We start from the raw sequence: 24,900 nt of genomic DNA, 5'->3' as shown, positions 1-24,900 counted from the left end.
TGAGACAGGGTCACTGTAAGGAGAGTATATAGACATCTCTACAGCATAGTAGATACATCTCACGTTGACCTCAGTGGTTGGACCACGACCTGCCAATTCAAGCAGCTTGGTCCCTGTGATTGACTGCTGACAGGATGTAGTATGTTGGAGACTACGTCTTTCCTCTATGTAGAAGTTACACTGAGACACAGAGGTAGATTGAGAAGTGTGACATCTCAGCTGAACTGAGTCTGTATCCCTGATGACTTTAGGACTCACTGTCAGCTGAGGAGGGACTGTGAGTTCAGAGGAAAATAGTATGTCAATATAATATTTAACAGATTACTATTACATAAAATCATCATGTTCAACAGACCTGAGCATTTCAAGAAAATGATTCATCACTTCAAATTACTTCTCGATTGTAAAAAGACAGTAAATCATTTCATGAAACATATGTCTTTGAAATCAGAATAATATTGTTGCAGGTTAGTGTATTGTTGCAGATTGTATCTCATAATATGGTACGATTTTAAAGGAGGGTCATGTTTACAATTATGTAAACAACCTGCTTACCTTGGACAGTGACTGAGACAGGGTCACTGTGAGAGGATGGGGAAGAACTCCCTACAGCGTAGTAGTAACATCTCACTTTGACCACAGCAGGTGAACGCTGATCTGACCACGAGAGGAGCTCAGTCCCTGTGAGTGTCTGCCGACAGGATGGTTTAGAGCCTCCATTCTCAGTGAAGAGATAACACTGAGACACAGAGACGGATGGACTCTCACAGCTCAGCTGAACTGAGTCTCTCTCTCTGATGACTGCAAGACTCACTGTCAACCTGGGAAGAGGAGGACCTGTAAGATCAGAAAATAGTCATTTGTCACATTTTTTGACTGGTTTTGAGAAATGTACTGACAACCATTCAATTAGATTTAAATATGTATGTCTATTATAAAATCAAGTCAATCTATCAACATTTAACACTTATCTTCATGTTTATTGAGACTAAAGAATTTTGATAATAAGGTCCATTGCTTCATATAATGATAGTATGTGAAATATATAATCTATTGTTTTAAGTAATAGCGTTTTGAGACTGCTCTTCTCTGTGTCACGGAGGCTCTCCGCACTGCTAAAGCTAACTCTCTCTCCTCTGCTCTTATCCTTCTCGATCCATCTGCTGCCTTTGATACTGTGAACCATCAGATCCTCCTCTCCACCCTCTCCGAATTGGGCATCTCCGGCGCTGCTCACTCTTGGATTGCGTCCTACCTGACAAGTCGCTCCTACCAGATGGCGTGGCGAGAATCTTTCTCCGCACCACTTAATCTCACCACTGGTGTCCCCCAGGGCTCAGTTCTAGGCCCTCTCCTATTCTCTCTATACACCAAGTCACTTGGCTCTGTCATATCCTCACATGGTCTCTCCTATCATTGCTACGCAGATGACACACAATTAATTTTCTCCTTTCCCCCTTCTGATAACCAGGTGACGAATCGCATCTCTACATGTCTGGCAAACATATCAGTGTGGATGTCGGATCACCACCTCAAGCTGAACCTCGGCAAGACAGAACTGCTATTCCTCCCAGGGAAGGACTGCCCGCTCCATGATCTCGCAATCACGGTTGACAACTCCATTGTGTCCTCCTCCCAGAGTGCAAAGAACCTTGGCGTGACCCTGGACAACACCCTGTCGTTCTCCGCTAACATCAAAGCGGTAACCCGATCCTGCAGGTTCATGCTCTACAACATTTGCAGAGTATGACCCTACCTCACACAGAAAGCGGCTGTCACGATCGTCGGAGGAAGTGGACCAATGCGCAGCGTGATAAGTGAACATACTTATTTTATTCCAGAACAAAACAACAAACGATACGAAACGTGCAGTCCTACGGTTACACAAACCAAACGGAACAAGATCCCACAACACACCGTGGAAAACAGGCTGCCTAAGTATGGTTCCCAATCAGAGACAACAAGCAACAGCTGATTCACGTTGCCTCTGATTGAGAACCACACCGGCCAACATAGAAACAAATGAACTAGAATATCACCCTAGCACACAAAACACAAAGAAACAACACCCTGGCTCAACATAACAGAGTCCCAGAGCCAGGGCGTGACAGTACCCCCCCCCAAAGGCGCGGACTGCGACCGCGTCAAACATAAACCGAACAGGGGAGGGCCGGGTGGGCATTCCTCCTCGGAGGCGGTTCCGGCTCCGGGCATGACCCCCACTCCCTCTCTAACCCCCCAAAGCGCCCCTGGTCTGGTCTGGCCCTGCTGGCCGGAGCTGGACTAAACACTGGTGGAGCGGATTGCTCTAGCTCCGGAGTGGAGCAGCTGACCGGTGCTGGACCAGGCACCGGTGGAACAGGCACGGGCTGTGCCGGACTGACGACGCGCACCACAGGCTTGGTGCGGGGAGCATGGACGGGCCGAACCGGGCTGACGAAGCGCACCACTGGCTTGGTGCGGGGAGCAGGGACGGGCCGAACCGGGCTGACGAAGAGCACCACTGGCTTGGTGCGGGGAGCAGGAACAGGCCGGACCGGGCTGACGACGCGCACCATTGGCTTGGTGCGGGGAGCAGGGACGGGCCGAACCGGGCTGACGAAGCGCACCACTGGTTTGGTGTGGGGAGCAGGAACAGGCCGGACCGGGCTGACGACGCGCACCATTGGCTTGGTGCGGGGAGCAGGGACGGGCCGAACCGGTTGACGAGCGCACCACTGGCTTGGTGCGGGGAGCAGGGGACGGGCCGAACCGGGCTGACGGAGCGCACCACTGGCTTGGTGCGGGAGCAGGAACAGGACGGACCGGGCTGACGACGCGCACCATTGGCTTGGTGCGGAGAGCAGGGACGGGCCGAACCGGGCTGACGAAGCGCACCACTGGCTTGGTGCGGGGAGCAGAGACGGGCCGAACCGGGCTGACGAAGCGCACCACTGGTTTGGTGCGAGGGGCAGGAACAGGCCGGACCGGGCTGGCGACGTGCACCACAGGCTTGGTGCGAGGGGCAGGAACATGCCGGACCAGGCTGGCGACGCGCACCACAGGCTCGGTGCGAGGGACAGGAACAAGCCGGACCGTACTGGGGACACACACCACTGGCCCTACGCGGGGATCAGGAACGGGCCGGACCGGACTGGCAACACACCCCAGTACCTCTCGCCGTGCCTCTACATCCTCCTTCCCCCTGGTGACCAGTGACTCCCGTAACCTGGCGGCCTCCTGCTGCCCCGTCGTCCACGGCGTGAGCCCCCCCCTAAAAAAATTCTGGGTGTCTCTCCTCCCCGTGGGCCAGGCCTCCATGGCTCTCGCCAGACTCTTGCTCCTCTGCTCCCAAGTCCAGCCTCTCTCCTCCTCCCGCGGCTTGACCCAGTCGAGGTTGATGTTCGTTAGAGTCCTCTCTGGCGTTGACTCCTGGACACGCTGCTTGGTCCAGTTAAGGTGGGATCTTCTGTCACGATCGTCGGAGGAAGTGGACCAATGCACAGCGTGATAAGTGAACATACTTCTTTTATTCCAGAACAAAACAACAAACGATACGAAATGTGCAGTCCTACGGTTACACAAACCAAACGGAACAAGATCCCACAACACACCGTGGAAAACAGGCTGCCTAAGTATGGTTCCCAATCAGAGACAACAAGCAACAGCTGATTCACGTTGCCTCTGATTGAGAACCACACCGGCCAACATAGAAACAAATTAACTAGAATATCACCCTAGCACACAAAACACAAAGAAACAACACCCTGGCTCAACATAACAGAGTCCCAGAGCCAGGGCGTGACAGCGGCATAGGTCCTAATCCAGGCACTTGTCATCTCCCGTCTGGATTACTGCAACTCGCTGTTGGCTGGGCTCCCTGCCTGTGCCATTAAACCCTTACAACTTATCCAGAATGCTGCAGCCCATCTGGTGTTCAACCTTCCCAAGTTCTCTCATGTCACCCCGCTCCTCCGCACACTCCACTGGCTTCCAGTTGAGGCTTGCATCTACTACAAGACCATGGTGCTTGCCTACGGAGCTGTGAGGGGAACGGCACCTCCGTACCTTCAGGCTCTGATCAGACCCTACACCCAAACGAGGGCACTACGTTCATCCACCTCTGGCCTGTTAGCCCCACTACCTCTACGGAAGCACAGTTCCCGCTCAGCCCAGTCAAAGCTATTCGCTGCTCTGGCACCCCAATGGTGGAACAAGCTCCCCCACGACGCCAGGACAGCGGAGTCACTGACCACCTTCCGGAGACACTTGAAACCCTACCTCTTTAAGGAATACCTGGAATAGTATAAAAGTAATCCTTCTACCCCTCCCTCCCCCACCCACCCATATTTTTTTTTTTTTTTTTAAGTGGTTGTCCCACTGGCTATCATAAGTTGAATGCACCAATTTGTAAGTCGCTCTGGATAAGAGCGTCTGCTAAATGATGTAAATGTTAATAACAAATATTTCAGACTGGGCTGAGGAAGGTCTGAGAGAACAGAGGAACTGAGCATTTTGTGACTGGTTTGGGAACTGTACTTTCAGCCGTTGAACATAAAATAATCACACCTTGTTTTTTCAGACCCAAGGTTCTGAGAATAATTCCCAGCGATAGTATGGGGAAAAAAAGGGGATATAATATATTGATTCATGCAATGGCTCTTCACAAAAGACAATATGACAATGTATTCCGAGAGGACCAATTGAGCAGTACAGTGTTTGCAGTGTTTACAGCTATAGAATGAATAAATTACCCTGAATTTGGACAGAAGTAGGTTCATTGTATACGGATTTAAACTGCCAACCTTCAGCACTGTATTGTATTAATTATTTATCTTTTGAATTCATCATGTCATATGGATACGGTATCAGCTAATGTTATGTTTGAATAATAAGAATTGACAGCAGGATTCTTTTTTTTTTTTTGTGGGTAACTAAAAACTCATAATAATGATACTGACCTTGGGCTTTGATGGATTGGAAGGTATCTAGAAATTACAAAATAGTTTATCATCATCTGCCATTAATGTAAACAAATGTAAAACGTGAGACACCTGAACACTTCACACAAGTTGGTAACGTAGCATAACCTACTGTAATGCATTAATAGGAATCAAGCAGCGGTCATTCTTATCTGAACAAAATGTAAAATACTGACAGAGAAAAATAAATAAGATTATTAATTAATTAATGGAATAAGATACAAGACACTAATCATGAAGTAAAGTAAAGTAAAATACTAAAAATTAAGACTAAAAGAGGGGAGAGAAGAAGAGGAATATCCTGTAGCACAAACAGATGACTGTAAGTCGCTTTGGATAAAAGCATCTGCTAAATGGCTTATTATATTATTATATATTATATGGAATTTGGAATGGAGGAATAACTCACCAAAAAGGAGGATGACCAAAAACAGATGACCAGCCATATCAGGGATGAACAATGCCATTTGGCAGACAGCTACAGACTGTTACTATGACTTCACAGTATGGTGTGTGACTGAGTCAGATGATTGTTTAAATAGAGAAGTAGATGTGGAGCTTGTTCACAGCAAAACCACAGAGAGCAGAAATTTAAACCACAGTCTCATAAAGCAAGTGTGAGCTAATGTTGCAGAGGTAAGGGTATCTGACCAATCAGAATAATTTATCGGTCATACACTCCCCTCCATATGCATTTGGACAGTGAAGCCCCTAAAAAACATTTGTCTCTAAAGTCCAGTATTTTAGATTTGAGATAGAATGTTTCATATAAGGCGACAGTACAGAATTTCCGCTTTTAATTGAGGATATTTTAATAAAGTATTTATACCCCTTGACTTATTACACATTTTCTTACAGCCTGAATTCAAAATGTATCAAATAAAATAAATGTCCACCCATCTAGACACAATACCCCCAGTATGACCAAGTGAAAACATGTTTTTAGTCATTTTTGCTAATTTATTGAAAATGAAATACAGAAATATCTCATTTAGATAAGTATTTACACCCCTGAGTCAATACTTTGTAGAAGCACTTTTGACAGTGATTACAGCTGTCAGTCTTACTGGGTCTCTAAGACCTTTCCACACCTGGAATGTGCAACATTTACCCATTATTATTTTCAAATTTCTTCAAGCTCTGTCAAATTGGTTGTTGATCATTGCTAGACAACCATTTTCAGGTCTAGCCATAGATTTTCAAGTAGATTTAAGTCAAAACTGTAACTCGGCCACTCAGGAAAATTCACTGTCTTCTTGGTAAGCAACTCCAGTGTAGATTTGGCCTTGTGTTTTAGGTTATTGTCCTGCTGAAAGGTGAATTCATCTTCCAGTGTCTGGTGGAAAGCATCCTCAACCAAGTTTTCCTCTAGGACTTTGACTGTGCTTAGCTGCATTCGGTATATTTTCTATCCTGAAAAACTCCCCAGTCCTTAATGATTACAATCATACCCATAACATGATGCAGCCACCACTGTGCTTGAAAATATGGAGAATGGTACTCAGTAATGTGTTGTATTGGATTTGCCCCAAACATAACATTTTGTATTCAGGACAAAAAGTGAATTGCTTTGCCAAATGTTTTACAGTATTACTTTAGTACCTTGTTGCAAACAGGTCCAGGCTTCCTTCTTTTTACTCTGTCATTTAGGTTAGTATTGTGGATTAACTACAATGTTGTTGATCCACCCACAGTTTTCTCCTATCACAGCCATTAAACTCTGTAACTGTTTTAAATTTACCATTGGCCTCATGGTGAAATCTCTGAGCGGGTTTCTTCCTCTCCGGCAACTAAGTTAGGAAGGACACCTGTATCTTTGTAGTGACTGGGTGTATTGATACAACATCCAAAGTGTAATTAAAAACTTAACCATGCTCAAAGGGATATTCAATGCCTACGTTTCTTCTTCTTTTTTTTCCCCATCTACAAATAAGTGCCCTTCTTTGCGAGGCATTAGACAACCTCCCTGGTCTTTGTGGTTGAATCTGTGTTTGAATTTCACTGCCTGACTGACCGACCTTACAGATAATTGTATGTGTAAGGTACAGAGATGAAGTAGTCATTAAAAAATCATGTTAAACACTATTATTGCACACAGAGTGAGTCCATGCAACTTATTATGTGACTTGTTCAGCAAGTTTTTACTCCTGAACTTACCGGTAATTAGGCTTTCCATAACAAATGTGTTGAATACTTAATGACTCTTTGTATTTTATTTTTTATTTTATACATAATTCCACTTTGACATTATGGGGTATTGTGTGTAGGCCAGTGACAAAAATCTAAATGTAATCAATTTTAAATTCAGGCTGTAACACAACAAAATGTGGAAAAATTCAAGGGGTGTGAATACTTTCTGAAGGCACTGTATGTTTTACCATTTAGAAATAAAAACACTTTATGTATATAGTCCCCCCATTTGAAGAAGTCATAAGTATTTGGACAAATTCCTTTATAGTGTATTAAAGTAGCCAAACATTTAGTTTTTTTCCCCACATTCCTTTCACGCAATAAATACATCAAGCTTGTGACTCAACAAACTTTTTGGATGCATTTGCAGGTTGTTTTGGTTGTGTTTTGGATTGTGTTTTGCCCAATAGGAAATGAATTGTATAAACCGTTATGGAAGGAGGTATCACACAGGTGACATAATAGACATAAATACAGTAGATTTAGCATTTATTAGGGGGAAGAAATAAGAAAGATGCTCAAAGGGGAGTTTGCCCCGGACCCCTCCAATATTAACACACTAACAGATATTATGGATAGACATGTAACAGAAGCCAGTTGTCCACGTATAATACAGTCAATATATTACCTGCTAAGCGACTTATTTACAATAACTGGATGTGTGATAAACAAAGGATATCATGTGAAAAAAAGGTATTTATGTGAGATGTGTGAGACATATCTACAGAAAGCCAGTGGTGTAGTTTCAGTGTGTCTGCAGACTGTAAAACCCATCCGGCTGGGCTGAGGTTGCTGGTCTGTCAGGGATTGAGTTGTATACATGGTACGTATCAGACTAGAGAAAATAAACAGATTTACTTTAGGGCTTCAAATCTACAGTACTGTAAATGTAATTCATAAGGGGTATTTTATGAGGATGTAACGCCAGTCTTAAATTGAAAGTCATAAAACACAGTGTGAGAGAGAGAGCGAGAGAGAGAGAGATACTTTAATCCTCTACTTAGTCTGTCTGTGAAAACAATACTATATATAATAATAATAATAATATAACAATATAATACAATATAATGAATAGGACAACCGATATAACTGTACTCCGTGCAATTATTTGTGCTGTACTTACATCTTCATTTGCAAATGGCTGTGTATCCACATCAATGGGACCTGCACATCACAAAGAGAGACAATTCCATGAATAAGAGGTTGTGTATGTACACTACCAGTCAAAGGTTTTAGAACACCTATTAATTAAAGGGTTTTTCTTTATTTGTACTATTTCCTACATTGTAGAATAATAGTGAAGACATCAAAACTATGAAATAACACCTGGAAGCATGTAGTAACCAAAAAAGTGTTAAACAAATATATTTTATATTTGAGATTCTTCAAATAGCCACCCTTTGCCTTGAAGACAGCTTTGCACACTCGTTGAATTCTCTCAACCAGCTTCACCTGGAATGCTTTTCCAACAGTCTAGAAAGAGTTCCCACATATGCTGAGCACTTGTTGGCTGCTTTTCCTTCACTCTGCCGTCCGACTCATCCCAAACCATCTCAATTTGGTTGAGGTCAGGGGATGGTGGAGGCCAGGTAATCTGATGCAGCACTCCATCACTCTCCTTCTTTGTAAAATAGCCCTTACACAGCCTGGAGGTGTGTTTTGGGTCATTGTCCTGTTGAAAAACTAATGATAGTCCCACTAAGCCAAAACCAGATGGGATGGTGTATCGCTGCAGAATGCTGAGGTAGCCATGCTGGTTAAGTGTGCCTTGAATTCTAAATAAATCACAGACAGTGTCACCAGCAAAGCACCCCCACACCATAACACCTCCTCCTCCAAGCTTTATGGTGGGAAATACACATGCGGAGATAATCCATTCACCCACACGCGTCTCACAAAGACACAGCGGTTGGAACCAAAAATCTCAAATTTAGACTCCAGACCAAAGGACACATTTCCACCGGTCTAATGTCCATTGCTCGTGTTTCTTGGCCCAAGAAAGTATCTTCTTATTGGTGTCCTTTAGTAGTGGTTTCTTTGCAGCAAGGGTACCATGAAGGCCTGATTCACACAGTCTCCTCTGAACAGTTGATGTTGAGATGTGTCTGTTACTTGAACTCTGTGAAGCATTTATTTGGGCTGCAATTTCTGAGAGTGATAACGCTAATGAACTTATCCCCTGCAGCAGAAGTAACTCTGGGTCTTCCTTTCCTGTGGCGGTCCTCATTAGAGCCAGTTTCATCATAGCGCTTGATGGTTTGTGCGACTGCACTTGAAGAAACTTTCAAAGTTATTGAAATGTTCCGTATTGACTGACCTTCATGTCTTAAAGTAATGATGGACTGTCGTTTCTCTTTGCTTATTTGAGCTGTTCTTGCCATAATATGGACTTGGTCTTTTACCAAATAGGGCTATCTTCTGTATACCACCCTACCTTGTAACAACACAACTGATTGGCTCAAACGCATTAAGAAGGAAAGAAATTCCACAAATTAACTTTTAAGAAGGCACACCAGTTGATTGAAATGCATTCCAGGTGACTACCTCATGAAGCTGGTTGAGAGAATGCCAAGAGTGTGCAAAGCTGTCATCAAGGCAAAGGGTGGCTATTTGAATATAAAATATATTTTGATTTGTTTAACAGTTTTATGGTTACTACATGATTCCATATGTGTTATTTCATAGTTTTGATGTCTTCACTATTATTCTACAATGTAGAAAATTTTAAAATTAAAGAAAAACCCTTTAATGAGTACAGTGAGGGAAAAAAGTATTTGATCCCCTGCTGATTTTGTACGTTTGCCCACTGACAAAAAAATGATCAGTCTATAATTTTAATGGTAGGTTTATTTGAACAGTGAGAGACAGAATAACAACAAAAAAATCCAGAAAAACGCATGTGAAAATTTTTATAAATTGATTTGTATTTTAATGAGGGAAATAAGTATTTGACCCCTCTGCAAAACATGACTTAGTACTTGGTGGCAAAACCCTTGTTGGCAGTCACAGAGGTCAGACGTTTCTTGTAGTTGGCCACCAGGTTTGCACACATCTCAGGAGGGATTTTGTCCCACTCCTCTTTGCAGATCTTCTCCAAGTCATTAAGGTTTCGAGGATGACATTTGGCAACTCGAACCTTCAGCTCCCTCCACAGATTTCCTATGGGATTAAGGTCTGGAGACTGGCTAGGCCACTCCAGGACCTTAACGTGCTTCTTCTTGAGCCACTCCTTTGTTGCTTTGGCCGTGTGTTTTGGGTCATTGTCATGCTGGAATACCCATCCACGACCCATTTTCGTCCATCGTCCCTTTGATGCGGTGAAGTTGTCCTGTCCCCTTAGAAGAAAAACACCCCCAAAGCATAATGTTTCCACCTCCATGTTTGACGGTGGGGATGGTGTTCTTGGGGTCATAGGCAGCATTCCTCCTCCTCCAAACACGGCGAGTTGAGATGATGCCAAAGAGCTCCATTTTGGTCTCATCTGACCACAATACTTTCACCCAGTTCTCCTCTGAATCATTCAGATGTTCATTGGCAAACTTCAGACGGGCATGTATATGTGCTTTCTTGAGCAGGGGGGACTTTGCGGGCGCTGCAGGATTTCAGTCCTTCACGGCGTAGTGTGTTACCAATTATTTTCTTGGTGACTATGGTCCCAGCTGCCTTGAGATCATTGACAAGATCCTCCCGTGTAGTTCTGGGCTGATTCCTCACCGTTCTCATGATCATTGCAACTCCACGAGGTGAGAACTTGCATGGAGCCCCAGGCCGAGGGAGATTGACAGGTCTTTTGTGTTTCTTCCATTTGCGAATAATCGCACCAACTGTTGTCACCTTCTCACCAAGCTGCTTGGCAATGGTCTTGTAGCCCATTCCAGCCTTGTGTAGGTCTACAATCTTGTCCCTGACATCCTTGGAGAGCTCTTTGGTCTTGTCCATGGTGGAGAGTTTGGAATCTGATTAATTGATTGCTTCTGTGGACAGGTGTCTTTTATACAGGTAACAAGCTGAGATTAGGAGCACTCCCTTTAAGAGTGTGCTCCTAATCTCAGCTCGTTACCTGTATAAAAGACACCTGGGAGCCAGAAATCTTTCTGATTGAGAGGGGGTCAAATACTTATTTCCCTCATTAAAATGCAAATCAATTTATAACATTCTGTCTCTCACTGTTCAAATAAACCTACCATTAAAATTATAGACTGATCATTTCCTTGTCAGTGGGCAAACATACAAAATCAGCAGGGGATCAAATACTTTTTTCCCTCACTGTAGGTGTTCTAAAACTTTTGACCGGTAGTGTATGTATGAGTGTGTGTTTGGGGGGGGGGTCATGTGTATATTGCATGTGCACCTTGCATGTGTGTTACTTAGTCGAGTTGCCATTTTGCGTTAGTAACAGCAAAACAGAAGAAGTGCAAGTAACAGGGCTTGATGTCATTTCACACTTCTCCTCATGGTTCAAACCACCCTGCAGATCTACAGCTCTATTCTCACGCTCCACAGATGCTCTGACACATTTCTGTTTTAAGTGCCATATATGCTTGTTGATATGGTTAGGCCCAAAGTTTAAAATGCTGACTAAACATGTACAGTAGCTGTGTACTTGCAGATGGTCTTGAGTTCTGAGGGACAAACCTGAGAGCATGAATGTGGACTGTACAGAAGTGATCTGGCAATAGATTCCAGCATCTCCTGAATCCACCTGTAGTAGAGAGAGAGGGAGAAAAAGAGAGAGAAAAGAGAGAGAGAGACTTTTTATGCTCCAGTCTAACAAACTCTGTCTATTCTACTCTCTAACTCGTAACATGAACTGCACCCTCCTTTGTATCACAGGAAGTGTTTGTGGGTTTTGTCATTTTGAGGTCAACCCATATCCAATGGTAGGTTATTTGATCAAAAATAGTTTATACGACTGAACTCTGTACCTACTTAGGAACAAATCTACAAGGTTTACATTAATTAATGTATTAGGAAATTATTTCAGGTGAAAACATCTTATTTGGTAATAAATATAAATTACCATATACATCTGTAAATAAATATAGCTGTTGGTTCGATACTTTGAACATTCATATGTTGAAGCACTACTAATGTAACATTAAGGTCTTGAACCTCATATCAGACAGTCAGAGGGCAGAGGAGGCTGGTGGGAGGAGTTATAGGAGGACGGGCTCATTGTAATGGCTGCAATGGAATGGAGTCAAACACGTGGGATCCATGTATTTGATTTGTTTGACTCCAATCCATTGATTCCATTCCAGCCATTACAATGAGCCCGTCCTCCCATAACTCCTCCCACCAGTCTCCTCTGTCAGAGGGGTATATGTGCATAGATACCACTGTAATGTCTAGAATACTCACCATGCCTCCACTGCTCACCACTCCCATAGACACCAAATCATCTACAACACAAACACAATGAAAATTGAATGAGTGTTTGTACATGTATGTGTGTAGTTGTGTTAGTAGTGTGTGCAGTGTTTGATGTATTTTGTTTGGAACATACATTGGCTGTGATCATCCTGTCTGGCTGTAGGTCTATACGAAATACAAGTATAAGAAGGTTGTGGTAAGAACATCTCATCATGGACAATACAGAACTAAAGGTTGATAGAAAGATTGATAGAATCTGCATCATACAATATCCCAAACAAGGGGAATTCCTACCTCTGAGAATTGTTTTTCTCTGAAAAACAAATGAGGCTAAATTAATTATATTGATTATAGCCTACCCTATACAATATGATCCAAAGGAGTTGATAAATTAAATAATGCCAAAGGTACTTATATTAATGTCAGCATGGTACATTTTCAAATGAATGTCCCGTGTAGCTCAGTTGGTAGAGCATGGCGTTTGCAACGTCAGGGTTGTGGGTTCGATTCCCACGGGGGGCCAGTATGAAAAAAATATGTATGCATTCAGTAACTGTAAGTTGCTCTGGAAAAGAGTGTCTGCTAAATGACTTAAAAGTAAAATGATATGCAGAATCGAATGTACTCACTGGTCCTCCTGCAGAGACAGACAGCTGTCAATCCTACAAGGAACACGCCCACTCCAGAAGCCACACCCACTGCTGCCTGCCATAATTGTGCCACTATTTGGTGACATGATGACATCGAGAGAAGTCATTAGCTCTTGATGACCACATTGTTCTTCTGATAAAATGTGCACAGCTCTGTTTTCATATGTGTGAGAAAAGACAGCTAGAAAAGGATACTTACCCAGAATGCTTTCTTGACTGTTTGATTCCACATCACTTTCTGTGGAGCTTTGACCTCCTGGGCACATGCAAAAGAGAAAGACAGTTTAATAACAGAGTTATGTACATATTTCTATAATGAGACTGTCACACCCTGGCTCTGGGGACTCTATATGTTGAGCCAGGGTGTGTAGATTCTATGTGTTCTAGTTCTGTGTTGTAGGTCTTTGTGTTATATTTCTATTTTGGCCAGTGTGGTTCTCAATCAGAGGCAACGAGTGTCAGCTGTGGCTGGTTGTCTCTGATTGGGAACCATATTTAAACAGTCTGTTTTCCCTTTGTGTTTGTGGGATCTTGTTTCCGTTTGGTTTGTTTCCGTGTTGGTTGTGTAAACCGTAGGACTGCACGTTTCGTTTGTTGTTTTGTTGTTATATTATCACTAAAGATAATAAAGTTTAAGTATGTTTGCAACTAACGCTGCGCATTGGTCTACTCCGTCTAACGATCGTGACAGAGACAAATTGTTTGATTAATCCTAAACCCTTGACTGAATTTACATTTGGCTATATTTGCAAAACTGGTTCATGCTTTAGTAAACAAAAATATTTTGCAAACTAAATTAAATCTATTGGCTATACTTACTTTCCGTTGGACTCGCTGGGGTGTCAGTGGTCAAGGTACAACAAACAGTCGACCCTGATGCAAAGCAAATCATTGGATCGGATTATACACAAATACATCTAAATGGGATGATTTTATTCAATCAAATATCAACCTCTTTTTGTAATGAGGCAAATTTGTGATGGGAAAAAAATGTACAAAAACCTAGCTAATCTATTTGTTTTACTTATATTTGCTAACTAGATAAATATGACTAAGAGACCTGATGTAGGATTCAATGCCGTGCTGGGGGTCAAAGGGGAGGTCAAACCTGGTGAGAAGAGATGACTCATATTACACAAAAACAAATGTAAATTCATTTAATATCTGAGGTCATTCAATAAGCAGAAAAGAGAAGTACACTACACATTACCTACAAATCAGATGGACTAAAAGTACACAAATCTGGACTGAAATTACAAGCAGCTATGAATAGGTCTATTAGTAAACAGGTTGGAGCTTTAGTGAATTAATGTGAACAGAAATATTGTAATTGCAAACTAGGTTAAACTTAGTGGGCCTACTTACTGGTAGTTGGTCTCACTGTGGTGTCTGGGGTCAAAGTAGAAGTAACAGTTGAAACTAGTGAGAAGCAATATGATTACACAAGAATAAGGTTTTACATGAAAATGTTGGTCACTTAATTTTACAGGCCCGTAATCTAAACCCTTGACTGTACAATTGGTATTTGCAGAGATGGTGATTTAGAGGACCAACACACCTTCTGTAGGACTCACTGCCGTGGTGGCCGGCAAAGTAGATCTAGGACCTGGAGTCAAACCCACTGAGAAGACATATTAATGAAGTTTTCATTTTCTTCATGATCATTATGTTGTTGTTGGCCTTTTTAAATATCTTTATGACTTGTCTTTTCAAAGTGGGCAAAGTAGGACTATAAAAATCACTATGGATAGATTGCTTCAAACCCAGGTAGATTATATTTCTCCTCATTATAGAGATGATAAGACCAATTCATAAAGTGATCAAGTCTTTCAGGACAGATAAGGTGTTGATTGTTGTTGTCAGCTTCCTAGAATAAGATCACCATGTTATCTAACAGCAGAAGCATAACAGTGCATAGATACGATCTAAACACTCGACTTGATGAACACAGAAATGATATTACTTGTGCTGATGATCCCAGGCATTGGTGTTGAGGCTGGTGTCCTATCTATAGAACTGCTTAATTATCTAACAGAACAGCTTAATTTACACAACTATTCTTATTGCTGAAACCTGCTATGTTTTAAAATAACAGCAGTGCCACTATAAAATAACAAATGTGTAGCCTACCTGCTATAGAAGGTGTCTGAATAGTTTGTCATGCATATTTATGAGTGCCATTTAAATCATGTGTGCTGTGTGCTGTGTGACTTTCACTTAATTCCTTACATTCTCCGGTGTGAAATCAAATGGAATCGCATGCACTATTTTGCCTGCTTGTATGGTGTCCTGTGATTCCACAGATTAGCATGGACTAAAGTGACATTGAGACAGCTGTTGTTAATTCTCTATCAACTCCTCCCTCCCCAAACAAATTACTAAACACGCCCCAGAACTAGAGTTAAAAGGAACTGGACCAGTGACCTCTCGACCGACTCACTGCTCCTCTCCGCTGGTCCCCTGCTGTGGGAAAGACACAAATCACAACGCTCTCTATAGCACTACTAAAGGAAAGTGCTTGTTTCAAACATGTGACTGTGACCCCAATTGTTGGCCAGTACATGCTCTAATTGTATGTTTTGTGTCTCCCACGACTACAGACACTGGGGACACGCCCGACGCTGCTGTGATAGGCTAAACCCAACTCTACCACGCAGCTGGGCTGGTGCGGAGCGTAGGACAGTAGGCGACCTGCCGTTGAACACCGAACCAGCCATCGACTACCAGACCAGCCATCGACTACCAGACCAGCCATCGACTACCAGACCAGCCATCGACTACCAGACCAGCCATCGACTACCAGACCAGCCATCGACTACCAGACCAGCCATCGACTACCAGACCAGCCATCGGGTCTGACTACCAGACCAGCCATCGACTACCAGACCAGCCATCGACTACCAGACCAGCCATCGACTACCAGACCAGCCATCGACTTACGATCCCTGCTCGGGAGGAAGAACCAAACCCTGCTCAGGTAGAGCCGAACGAACCCTGCTTGGGTAGAACCGAACAAACTAACCCTGATCAGAAAGAACCGAATGAACATTGGCCACCGATCGGGAATGAACTGCTGTGTTAGTTTGGGAGACACAGAGACAGATGGAGGAGTCTCTTTCTCTGATTACTGTAAAACTGACTGTCAGCCTGGGAGGAGGTGGGTCTGTGAGATCAGAAGAATAGAGTATGCTTCTTTGATTGTTGCATTTAAAAACATTACAGGTAATCCATACATACTAACAGTATGTAAAATCTATAAATACTGTCGAACTCTTCATTTTCAACTACATCAGTATTCATGTTTACATTGTACAGTAAAACCTACAGTAAGACCTATTATGTGAATTGAAGACATTGGTGAAATATGACATAAGATCTAATTTTCTGAACAAGCATAATGAGCATACAGTATAACAGTGAAGTGTATAATTTTACAAACCACCTACTTACCCTGAACAGTGACTGAGACAGGGTCACTGAAAGGAGATATGTGAGACTTCCTTATAGAGTAGTAACATTTCACTTTGACCACAGCTGGAATTGTTGAACCCGCCCTCTTGAGCAGCTCAGTTCCTGTTATTGTCTGCGTACACGATGAGTCTGGAAGATCCTTCACCCCCTCTATGTAGAAGTAACAGTGAGACACATGGAGAGATGGAGGAGTCTCACAACTCAGCTGAACTGATTCTGTCACTCTGATGACTGTAGAACTCACTGTCAGCTGAGGATGGTCTGTGAGAATAGGGGAATTAAGCATTTAGCATTTTGTGGTTTTGAGAAATTTACTGACAGCCTAATCCCTCCTTGTTATTTTAGACTTAAGGATCTTGAGTCAATTATCTCATGTAGCGACATTATGGGAAATTAAGGAGATATCATATATTGCTTGATTACTTCATGTAATAGCTTATTACAACAAACAGTATGATAAAATATCCCAAGAGGAACATGGTAATCATGGCACAACAGTAAATAGTTTACAACCATTAAAAACAATCTTCTTACCCTGAATTGTGACTGTAGAAGGCTCACTGTATATGGATCTAAACTGTGAACCTGTATCATTGTACTGACATTGTATTTTGACCTCAGCTGGTGAGCTCTGACCTGTCCACCTCAACAGTAGTGTTCCTGTGAGTGTCTGTTGACAGGGTGATGGTAGGGTAAATTCCACTTGCCCCTCTATTTTGAAGTAACACTCAGAGACAGATGGAGGAGTCTGACAGTTCATCTGAACTGAGTCTCTCTCTTTGATGACTGCAGGAATCACTGTTAGACTGGGCTGGGGAAGATCTGTGAGATCAGAGGGATGATGGAGTGTCTCTTTTAATTTAATTATGAATTAATGTTCAATGTTTAACTACTCATATAGATCACAGGAGGTTGGTGGCATCTTAATTGGGGAGAACGGGCTCGTGGTAATGATTAGAGCGGAATAAGTGGAATGGTATCAAATACATCAAACATGGTTTCCATATGTTTGATGCCATTCCATTCAATCCATTCAAGCCATTATTATGAACCGTCCTCCCCTCAGCAGCATCCACTCATATAGATACTGTACCACTTAATATTATATAAGTTTGAAAGACAAAAAAAATGAAGTCACTGTTGACTATTTCAGCAATAAACCATGAGAACCTGTGCCAGGAACAGCCCTTAGGAGGGAGTTATCACACAATAATCCCCGGGGTCGAGGGTCATTTTGCTTTTATAAAATGGTTGCCAACATAAAAAAAAAAAAGATTAAGGACATGTTTTCATTAAAGACGTTGTTGTAATGAGTAAATTTGCTTTATTTAATCCTTCCACCAGAACATATGTGCCTCATTTTCGAACGTTGCTATATGGGCACAGCCAAATAACGGAAGTGATGGATTCGACTTCCGCTTGACTTACCTACTGCAGCGCGCTGGTGGCAAACTTGCCAGAGTAAATTATTTAAAAGAGTCCATTTATAGAGTATAAATGTCAAGTAAACAAGTATAAGTGTAATTTTATATTTATTTCATTCAAGTTCGGTAACGTTAGCTATACCTATTAGTAGCCTAGGCTAGTTCTGTTGTGATTAAAACGTTAGTTGTGTTGTGTTAAGGCCCGGGCCATCCAAGCCAATAACTATAACAAAAACTATAATGATAAACTATAGGCTACATAACTATAAAACGTTGGTGAGCATCCATACTAGAGGAAAATTGATAGTTTATCGTTCTACAGTCCTACACCTGTCAATCAACTGATCAACGCATCCTACTGCATGCTGCCTATTAATTAGGTGGTAACACAAGACCATTCATGAGGTCTCTAACGCACAGATACTGGTTCAGACCATTCAGTGCTTTCAGGGTGTGTTCATTGTCAGTGACAACTACAAATAATACTTCAATGTAGGCTACATGTAGACCTAATGAAAAATAATATAGTATTTAAATGTAGCAATTCAACAACAAACGCTGTTTAGCCTGCTAATCTTTTACAGCATGTCATTGCCTCCTTGCTCAAGTGGTTTGCAAGTGATTTCCATTTTGCTAATGGTTGTCAATGCCTTTTGGGTCTTTTTTTTGACTGCGCTCATCTGTGTGTGTCCTGTGCAACTATTTGCAATACATCAGTGCAACAATGTTATCATAACCTGCCAAAAGCGATCACACCAATGCATTTTCTCTCCTCAACTTTTCCCGACATACATTGTCTATGCTGTAGGCCTGTTTTAGATTCAGCAATTAGCAAGAGCAAGCCTGCTTCTTTCCCCAAATAGGCTATTAGGCCTAGTATAAACAATTATCAAAATAAATGTCCTATAGCTTTTGCAGCCTATAGGAATGGCCCATTGCGGAGAGGCATGCGTAGCCTATAGCCTGTTGCGAACGGGAACAGCTGGAAGAGTGGCTAGTGATGTGTAGCCGAAGTAAGAAGCTAAGTATTAGCTAGATATTAGGCCATTCATTAGTTAAATATTAGGAATGTTTGCTAAATATTTACCTGTCAAATAAATTAACACGTTATGAAATGGTTGATCTGTAGTGCGTTTCTCAACGCTGTGCTATGTGGTCCTCAGGCTCGCAAAGCTCCACTATTGATCAGGCCTACGTTTTTAGACAAGAAAATTATTATACCTGGGCTACAACAACACAGTGCAATGAAGAATGTATTATTGTTATCAAGTGAATACACAATTATTCTACATAGGTTGTAAACTGCAGTGCTAATTTGAATAACCGCTCATGCGTCCTGTTTTGTTTCATGCCTAAATAACTGCATAGGCCAACAACCTAGGCCTGATTATGTAACAATTTGGATCAGTTTGGGTCCATTCTCGATAGTTTAGATTTAGCAGGTCCAGAAAGGTACATTAGCAGGCCACTCATATGGTGTAGGCCTATTTTGTCAGGATGTAGCCCGGTGTTAAGATAGGCCTACTATCGGAAAATATGGGCTTCTCCAACTCCCCGCCCGTTAATGCTGTACCCTATTTTACATTCAGCAAGCAAGAGCAAGCATGCATCTCTCCTTCAATAGGCTACAATAGGCTACAGAAAACAAGTATAAATAAGTGTCCAACTGTCACGCCCTGGCTTTGGGGACTCTCAAATGTTGAGTCAGGGTGTGTAGTTTCTATGTTGTTTTTCTATGTTTAGTTCTAGATCGTTTAGATCTATGTTGGCCGGTGTGGTTCCCAATCAGGGGCAGCTGTAGCTCGTTGTCTCTGATTGGGGACCATACTTAGGCAGCCTTTTGGCACCAGTCTGTTGTGGGATCTTGTTCCGTGTGAGGTATGTTAGTTGTCTACCTTGGACTTCACGTTTCGTTTGTTGTTTTGTCGTGTGTTCAGTACGTAAATAAATATGAATGCATATCACGCTGCGCCTTGGTCCTTCTCGTTAAGTAACAAACGTGACAGAAGATCCCACCAAGCCTGGATCAAGCAGCGTGACGAGGAGAGAGGATGGACTTGGGAGGAGATGACGAGAGTCTGGCAAGAGGGATGGAGGCCATGATCACGGGGGAGAGACAAGCCCAATACATTTTTAGGGGGGGGCTCACGCCGTGGACGACGAGGCAGCAGGAGGCCGCGATAGAGCGGTTCAGCCGTTTAGCAGAGGAGGCCGCCAGGTTAAGGGGGTCATTGGTTCAGAGGGAACAGAAGGAAAGTGTAGAGGCACGGCAAGAGGAGCTGGTTAGGCAGCAGAAGGAGCGGGGGTTAATGAAGGAACCCAGTCCCGCTCCTCGCACCAATCAAGTGGTGCGTGTCGCCAGTCCGGTCCGGCCCGTTCCTGATTCCCGCACTAAGCCAGTGGTGGGTGTTCCCAGTACGGTTCGGCCTGTTCCTGCTCCTCGCATCAAGCCAGTGGTTCCCGTCGCCAGCCCGGCCCGGCCTGTTCCTGCTCCCCGCACCAAGCCAGTGGTGCGCGTCGTCAGCCCAGTCCGCCCCGTTCCTGCTCCCCGCACCAAGCCAGTGGTGCGCGTCGTCAGCCCGGCCCGTTCCTGCTCCCCGCACCAAGCCAGTGGTGCGCGTCGCCAGCCCGGCCCGGCCTGTTCCTGCTCCCCGCACCAAGCCAGTGGTGCGCGTCATCAGCCCAGTCCGGCCCGTTCCTGCTCCCCGCACCAAGCCAGTGGTGCGCGTCGTCAGCCCAGTCCGGCCCGTTCCTGCTCCCCGCACCAAGCCAGTGGTGCGCGTCGTCAGCCCGGCCCGTTCCTGCTCCCCGCACCAGGCCAGTGGTGCGTGTCGTCAGCGCAGTCCGGCCCGTTCCTGCTCCCCGCACCAAGCCAGGGGTGCGCGTCATCAGCCAGGTCCGGCCCTGTCCTGCTCCCCGCACCAAGCCAGTGGTGCGTTTGTCCAGTCCGGCACGGCCCGTGCCTGTTCCACCGGTGCCTGGTCCGGCACCGGTCAGCGGCTCCACTCCGGAGCCAGAGCAGTCCGCTCCACCGGTGCCTGATCCAGCCCCGGTCAGCGGCTCCACCCTGGAGCCAGAGCAGTTCGATCCACCGTCGTCGGGTCCAGCTCCAGTCAGCGCGCCGAGGTCCAGACCAGACCAGGGGCGCAACGGGGAGGTGGAGAGTAGGTGGTGGTCACGCCCGGAGCCGGATCTGCCTCCGAGGCGGAATGCCCACCCGGCCCCTACCCTGTTGTGTTTAGGTTGCGCGGTCGGAGTCCGCACCTTTGGGGGGGGGGTACTGTCACGCCCTAGCTCTGGGGACTCTCAAATGTTGAGTCAGGGTGTGTAGTTTCTATGTTGTTTTTCTATGTTTAGTTCTAGATCGTTTAGATCTATGTTGGCCGGTGTGGTTCCCAATCAGGGGCAGCTGTAGCTCATTGTCTCTGATTGGGGACCATACTTAGGCAGCCTTTTGGCACCAGTCTGTTGTGGGATCTTGTTCCGTGTGAGGTATGTTATTTGTCTACCTTGGACTTCACGTTTCGTTTGTTGTTTTGTCGTGTGTTCAGTACGTAAATAAATATGAATGCATATCACGAACGTGACACCAACAAGTTTTTGTAGTCTGACTTTTCCTGGGACTCCACAAGATTTAAAAGGAATAGCCGTGGCAGCAGAGAGGACAGGTTGAGCAACAGAACAATTAAGACAGACTCGAGATGTAGCCTATAGCCTAAGTTAGAAGCATATGCATATTAGCCCATAATTCATAAACTCAATGTTAGCCTTAATACTGCAGTGAATTCAGTGCCCTCCATAATTATTGGGACAGTGAAGCATTTATTATTATTTTGGCTCAATACTTACAATACTCAATAAAGTGCAGACTGTCAACTTGAATTTGCGTGTAATGGATGTTTTCATCCATATCGGGTGAACCGTTCAGAAATTAGAGCATTTTTTGTACATAGTCCCCCCATTTTAGGGGAGCAAAAGTATATGGTCCAACATTCATAGCACGAAATGACTACATCAAGCTTGTGACTCTACAAATTTGTTGGATACATTTGCTGTTTGTTTTGGTTGTGTTTCAGATTATTTTGTGTTGTGAAGTATATGTGGGTAGAGTTAAATTCACTATGCATAGATAATAAACAGTCTGGGTAGCCATGATTAACTGTTCATGAGTCTTATGGCTTGCGGGTAGAAGCTGTTAAGAAGCCTCTTGGACCTGGACTTGGCACTCCGGTACAGCTTGCCGTGCGGTAGCATAGAGACCAGTCTATGACTAAGGTGGCTGGAGTCTATGACACTTTTTAGGGCCTTCCTCTGACACCGCCTGGTATAGAGGTCCTGGATGGCAGGAAGCTTGGCCCCAGTGATGTACTGGGCCATACGCACTACCCTCTGTAGTGCCTTGCAGTCGGAGGCCGAGCAGTTGCCATACCAGGCAGTGATGCAACCAGTCAGGATGCTCTAGATGGTGCAGCTGTAAAACTTTTTGAGGATCTGAGGACCCATGCCAAATCTTTTAACGCTAATATTTGAAATTCGATCTCCAGCTGTCCCATAGTAATAAACGAATGTGTCGGGATGAGACAGTCTGGCAGCTTTTCTCAGCCAGTCGAAATCATGAATCAGTATAATTTTTATGGATATATATAAAGAACACAAAATCCAGCTAGTTTGCTGTCATTCCAGCTTCAGTTTGAAGTGATTATGTTAGCTGTGTAGTTGGCTAGCTATTCTGAATAGTGTCCTGGAGAGAGAGCACATTTTCTATGCCAGGCAAAATCGCGCATCGAGTCATTAGCTCATTGTTATGGATGTATCCCCCCAAAAAAATCAATAGAAAACAGCTTAAACAAACGCAAATGCAGCTTCTTTGCTGGTATTCTGGCTGCACTGTTTGACGTGACTGTGTTAGCTGAAGTTGCCTAGCTAGCAAGCAAGGGATAAGAACGTTGACAGCCATCATGGCAATGGAACATTTAGAATGATTGACCAGCCGGCTTGGGTACCAACCCTAGATTTGTGTATACCAAAGTACTACACCGAGTATACCAAACGGCCCTCTGGTTCGTTCAGCCATTCTTATGGGAAAAATTAATGGGGAAAGAATAGGGTTTTGGAATAAACGCTGAAAATAAGGTCTGAATTTAACACAGGCTTATGAGATCTTATACGTTTCATTCTATGAGATAATAGCAGTCAGTTAACATGACCTTTATGAATTATGAAGTCTTTATGTGATTTATGTGTTTTTTATTATTACATAAATTCTTCAAAATTCACAAAAAGTGATGTTAGCTGATGAAGATGATCTCATAGAACAAAACGTATAAGATATCCTAAGCCTCTGTTTACCACAGACCTTATTTTCGGTGTTTATCTAAAAACCCTCCAAAAACCACATACATTTTCCTCATAGGCTTTGTCCAACGAACCATGGCGGAGTTATTGCCTACAAAAAGACGCGATTACTATTTATCTCTATAGAAACAACATTTCAATTGTATTTCGTCTCTATTGTTTATTGAAAATATACATTAATTTGCACAATGAGCGCTTGTTGTCTCTCAAATACATCGTTAAGGTACAGTTTTTGGTTAGCTAGCTAGCGCATTTTTGCCATATTAGCATTGACATGAAATCAGTCAAAACACCTCAAAACAAGACATGGTATCAATAAATAACATGAAACAAGCCACTTATGACTCCCCACATGGCAGTCTCTAAAGTTATGTATTTGAGGTTAACAAGGTAATTAGAACGACAAAGTTGCCATTTTGATTTACAGTGGATAATGATCACTTTGATTGATTGGTGGTAATATTATGTAGTAAAAATAGTTAACTGAATTGTTTAAAATTGAAAATCATTACAGTTTAAAGATGCACTAAACAGAAATCTCTCCGCCATTTCCTGGTTGCTAAAATTCTAATATTTCGCCTAATTTCAGTTTGTGACAAAACAAGCAAGTATAGTGTAGAGAATCATTGAACCATCTAAACCGCTGTGAAATATATTTTCCATAACCAAAAATATTGTATTATCAGCTGTTTGAAGCTGGTGTACAAAACAGAAAGTAAAAGAAGCAAAAACAAAACTTAAAAACGGGAAGCATAGAAATAGCGCACATAGAACAGACCTACCGCTTCTTAGACTTGCTTTCAATGCGGATGACAGATCTATAACTCACAATTCTATTTGAAATTGTCTGGTAGCCCAAAAAATTACATATTGCAGCTTTAAATTCAGAATAATGATACTGACCTTGGCCTTTGATGTATTGGAAGGTATCTAGAAATAACAAAATGGGTCATTATCATGCTCTTTTTACTATTATGAAAAATAAGAAAACATGAGAGGGGAACACTTTACACAAGTTGGCGAAGCAGAATAGCCTGTAATGCATTCACGGCCATGTTATCAAGAAGTGGTCCTTCTTAGCTGAACAAAATGTAAAATAATGACAGAGAAACATTTATCAATAGGATGATCAATGGAATAAGACACACTTATTATAACCATAAAATGTAGAAATATCAAGAGTTCCTAAAGTAAAAGACTAAAAGAGGGGAAAGAAGAAGAAGAGGAATATCGTGTAGCACAAACAGATGATGGAATTTGGAATGGAGGAATAACTCACCGAAAAGGAGGATGACCAAAAACAGATGACCAGCCATATCAGGGATGAAGAATGCCATTTTTTAGAGAGCTACATACATACTGTTAGTCTGACTTCACAGAATATGGTGGCTGTGACTGGGACATAGAATAAATATTTCAATAGAGAAGTAGATGTGGAGCTTGTTCACAGGAAAACCACAGATGTCTCATATGGCA

The 24,900-nt window shown here is 43.1% G+C and overlaps 1 protein-coding gene across 1 annotated transcript in view; it reads right to left on the bottom strand.

The window, feature by feature from the left end:
* Positions 1-7,749: 7,749 nt before the first annotated feature.
* LOC121574647 overlaps positions 7,750-24,900 on the bottom strand; it is a 67,444-nt gene continuing 50,293 nt past the window's right edge. Inside the window, exons 16-21 of the mRNA XM_045223058.1 lie at positions 12,819-12,837; positions 12,658-12,689; positions 12,513-12,553; positions 11,787-11,853; positions 8,275-8,315; positions 7,750-7,986 (exon numbers count right to left, since the gene is read on the bottom strand). Of these exons, the coding sequence (XP_045078993.1) occupies positions 7,897-7,986; positions 8,275-8,315; positions 11,787-11,853; positions 12,513-12,553; positions 12,658-12,689; positions 12,819-12,837 (290 nt within the window). The 3' untranslated portion in view covers positions 7,750-7,896. The remainder of the gene's footprint in view (positions 7,987-8,274; positions 8,316-11,786; positions 11,854-12,512; positions 12,554-12,657; positions 12,690-12,818; positions 12,838-24,900) is intronic.

This window comes from Coregonus clupeaformis, chromosome 10 (genome assembly GCF_020615455.1).
Source record: "Coregonus clupeaformis isolate EN_2021a chromosome 10, ASM2061545v1, whole genome shotgun sequence".
NCBI lineage: Eukaryota > Metazoa > Chordata > Actinopteri > Salmoniformes > Salmonidae > Coregonus > Coregonus clupeaformis.
This window is presented reverse-complemented; position numbering and strand designations above follow the sequence as displayed.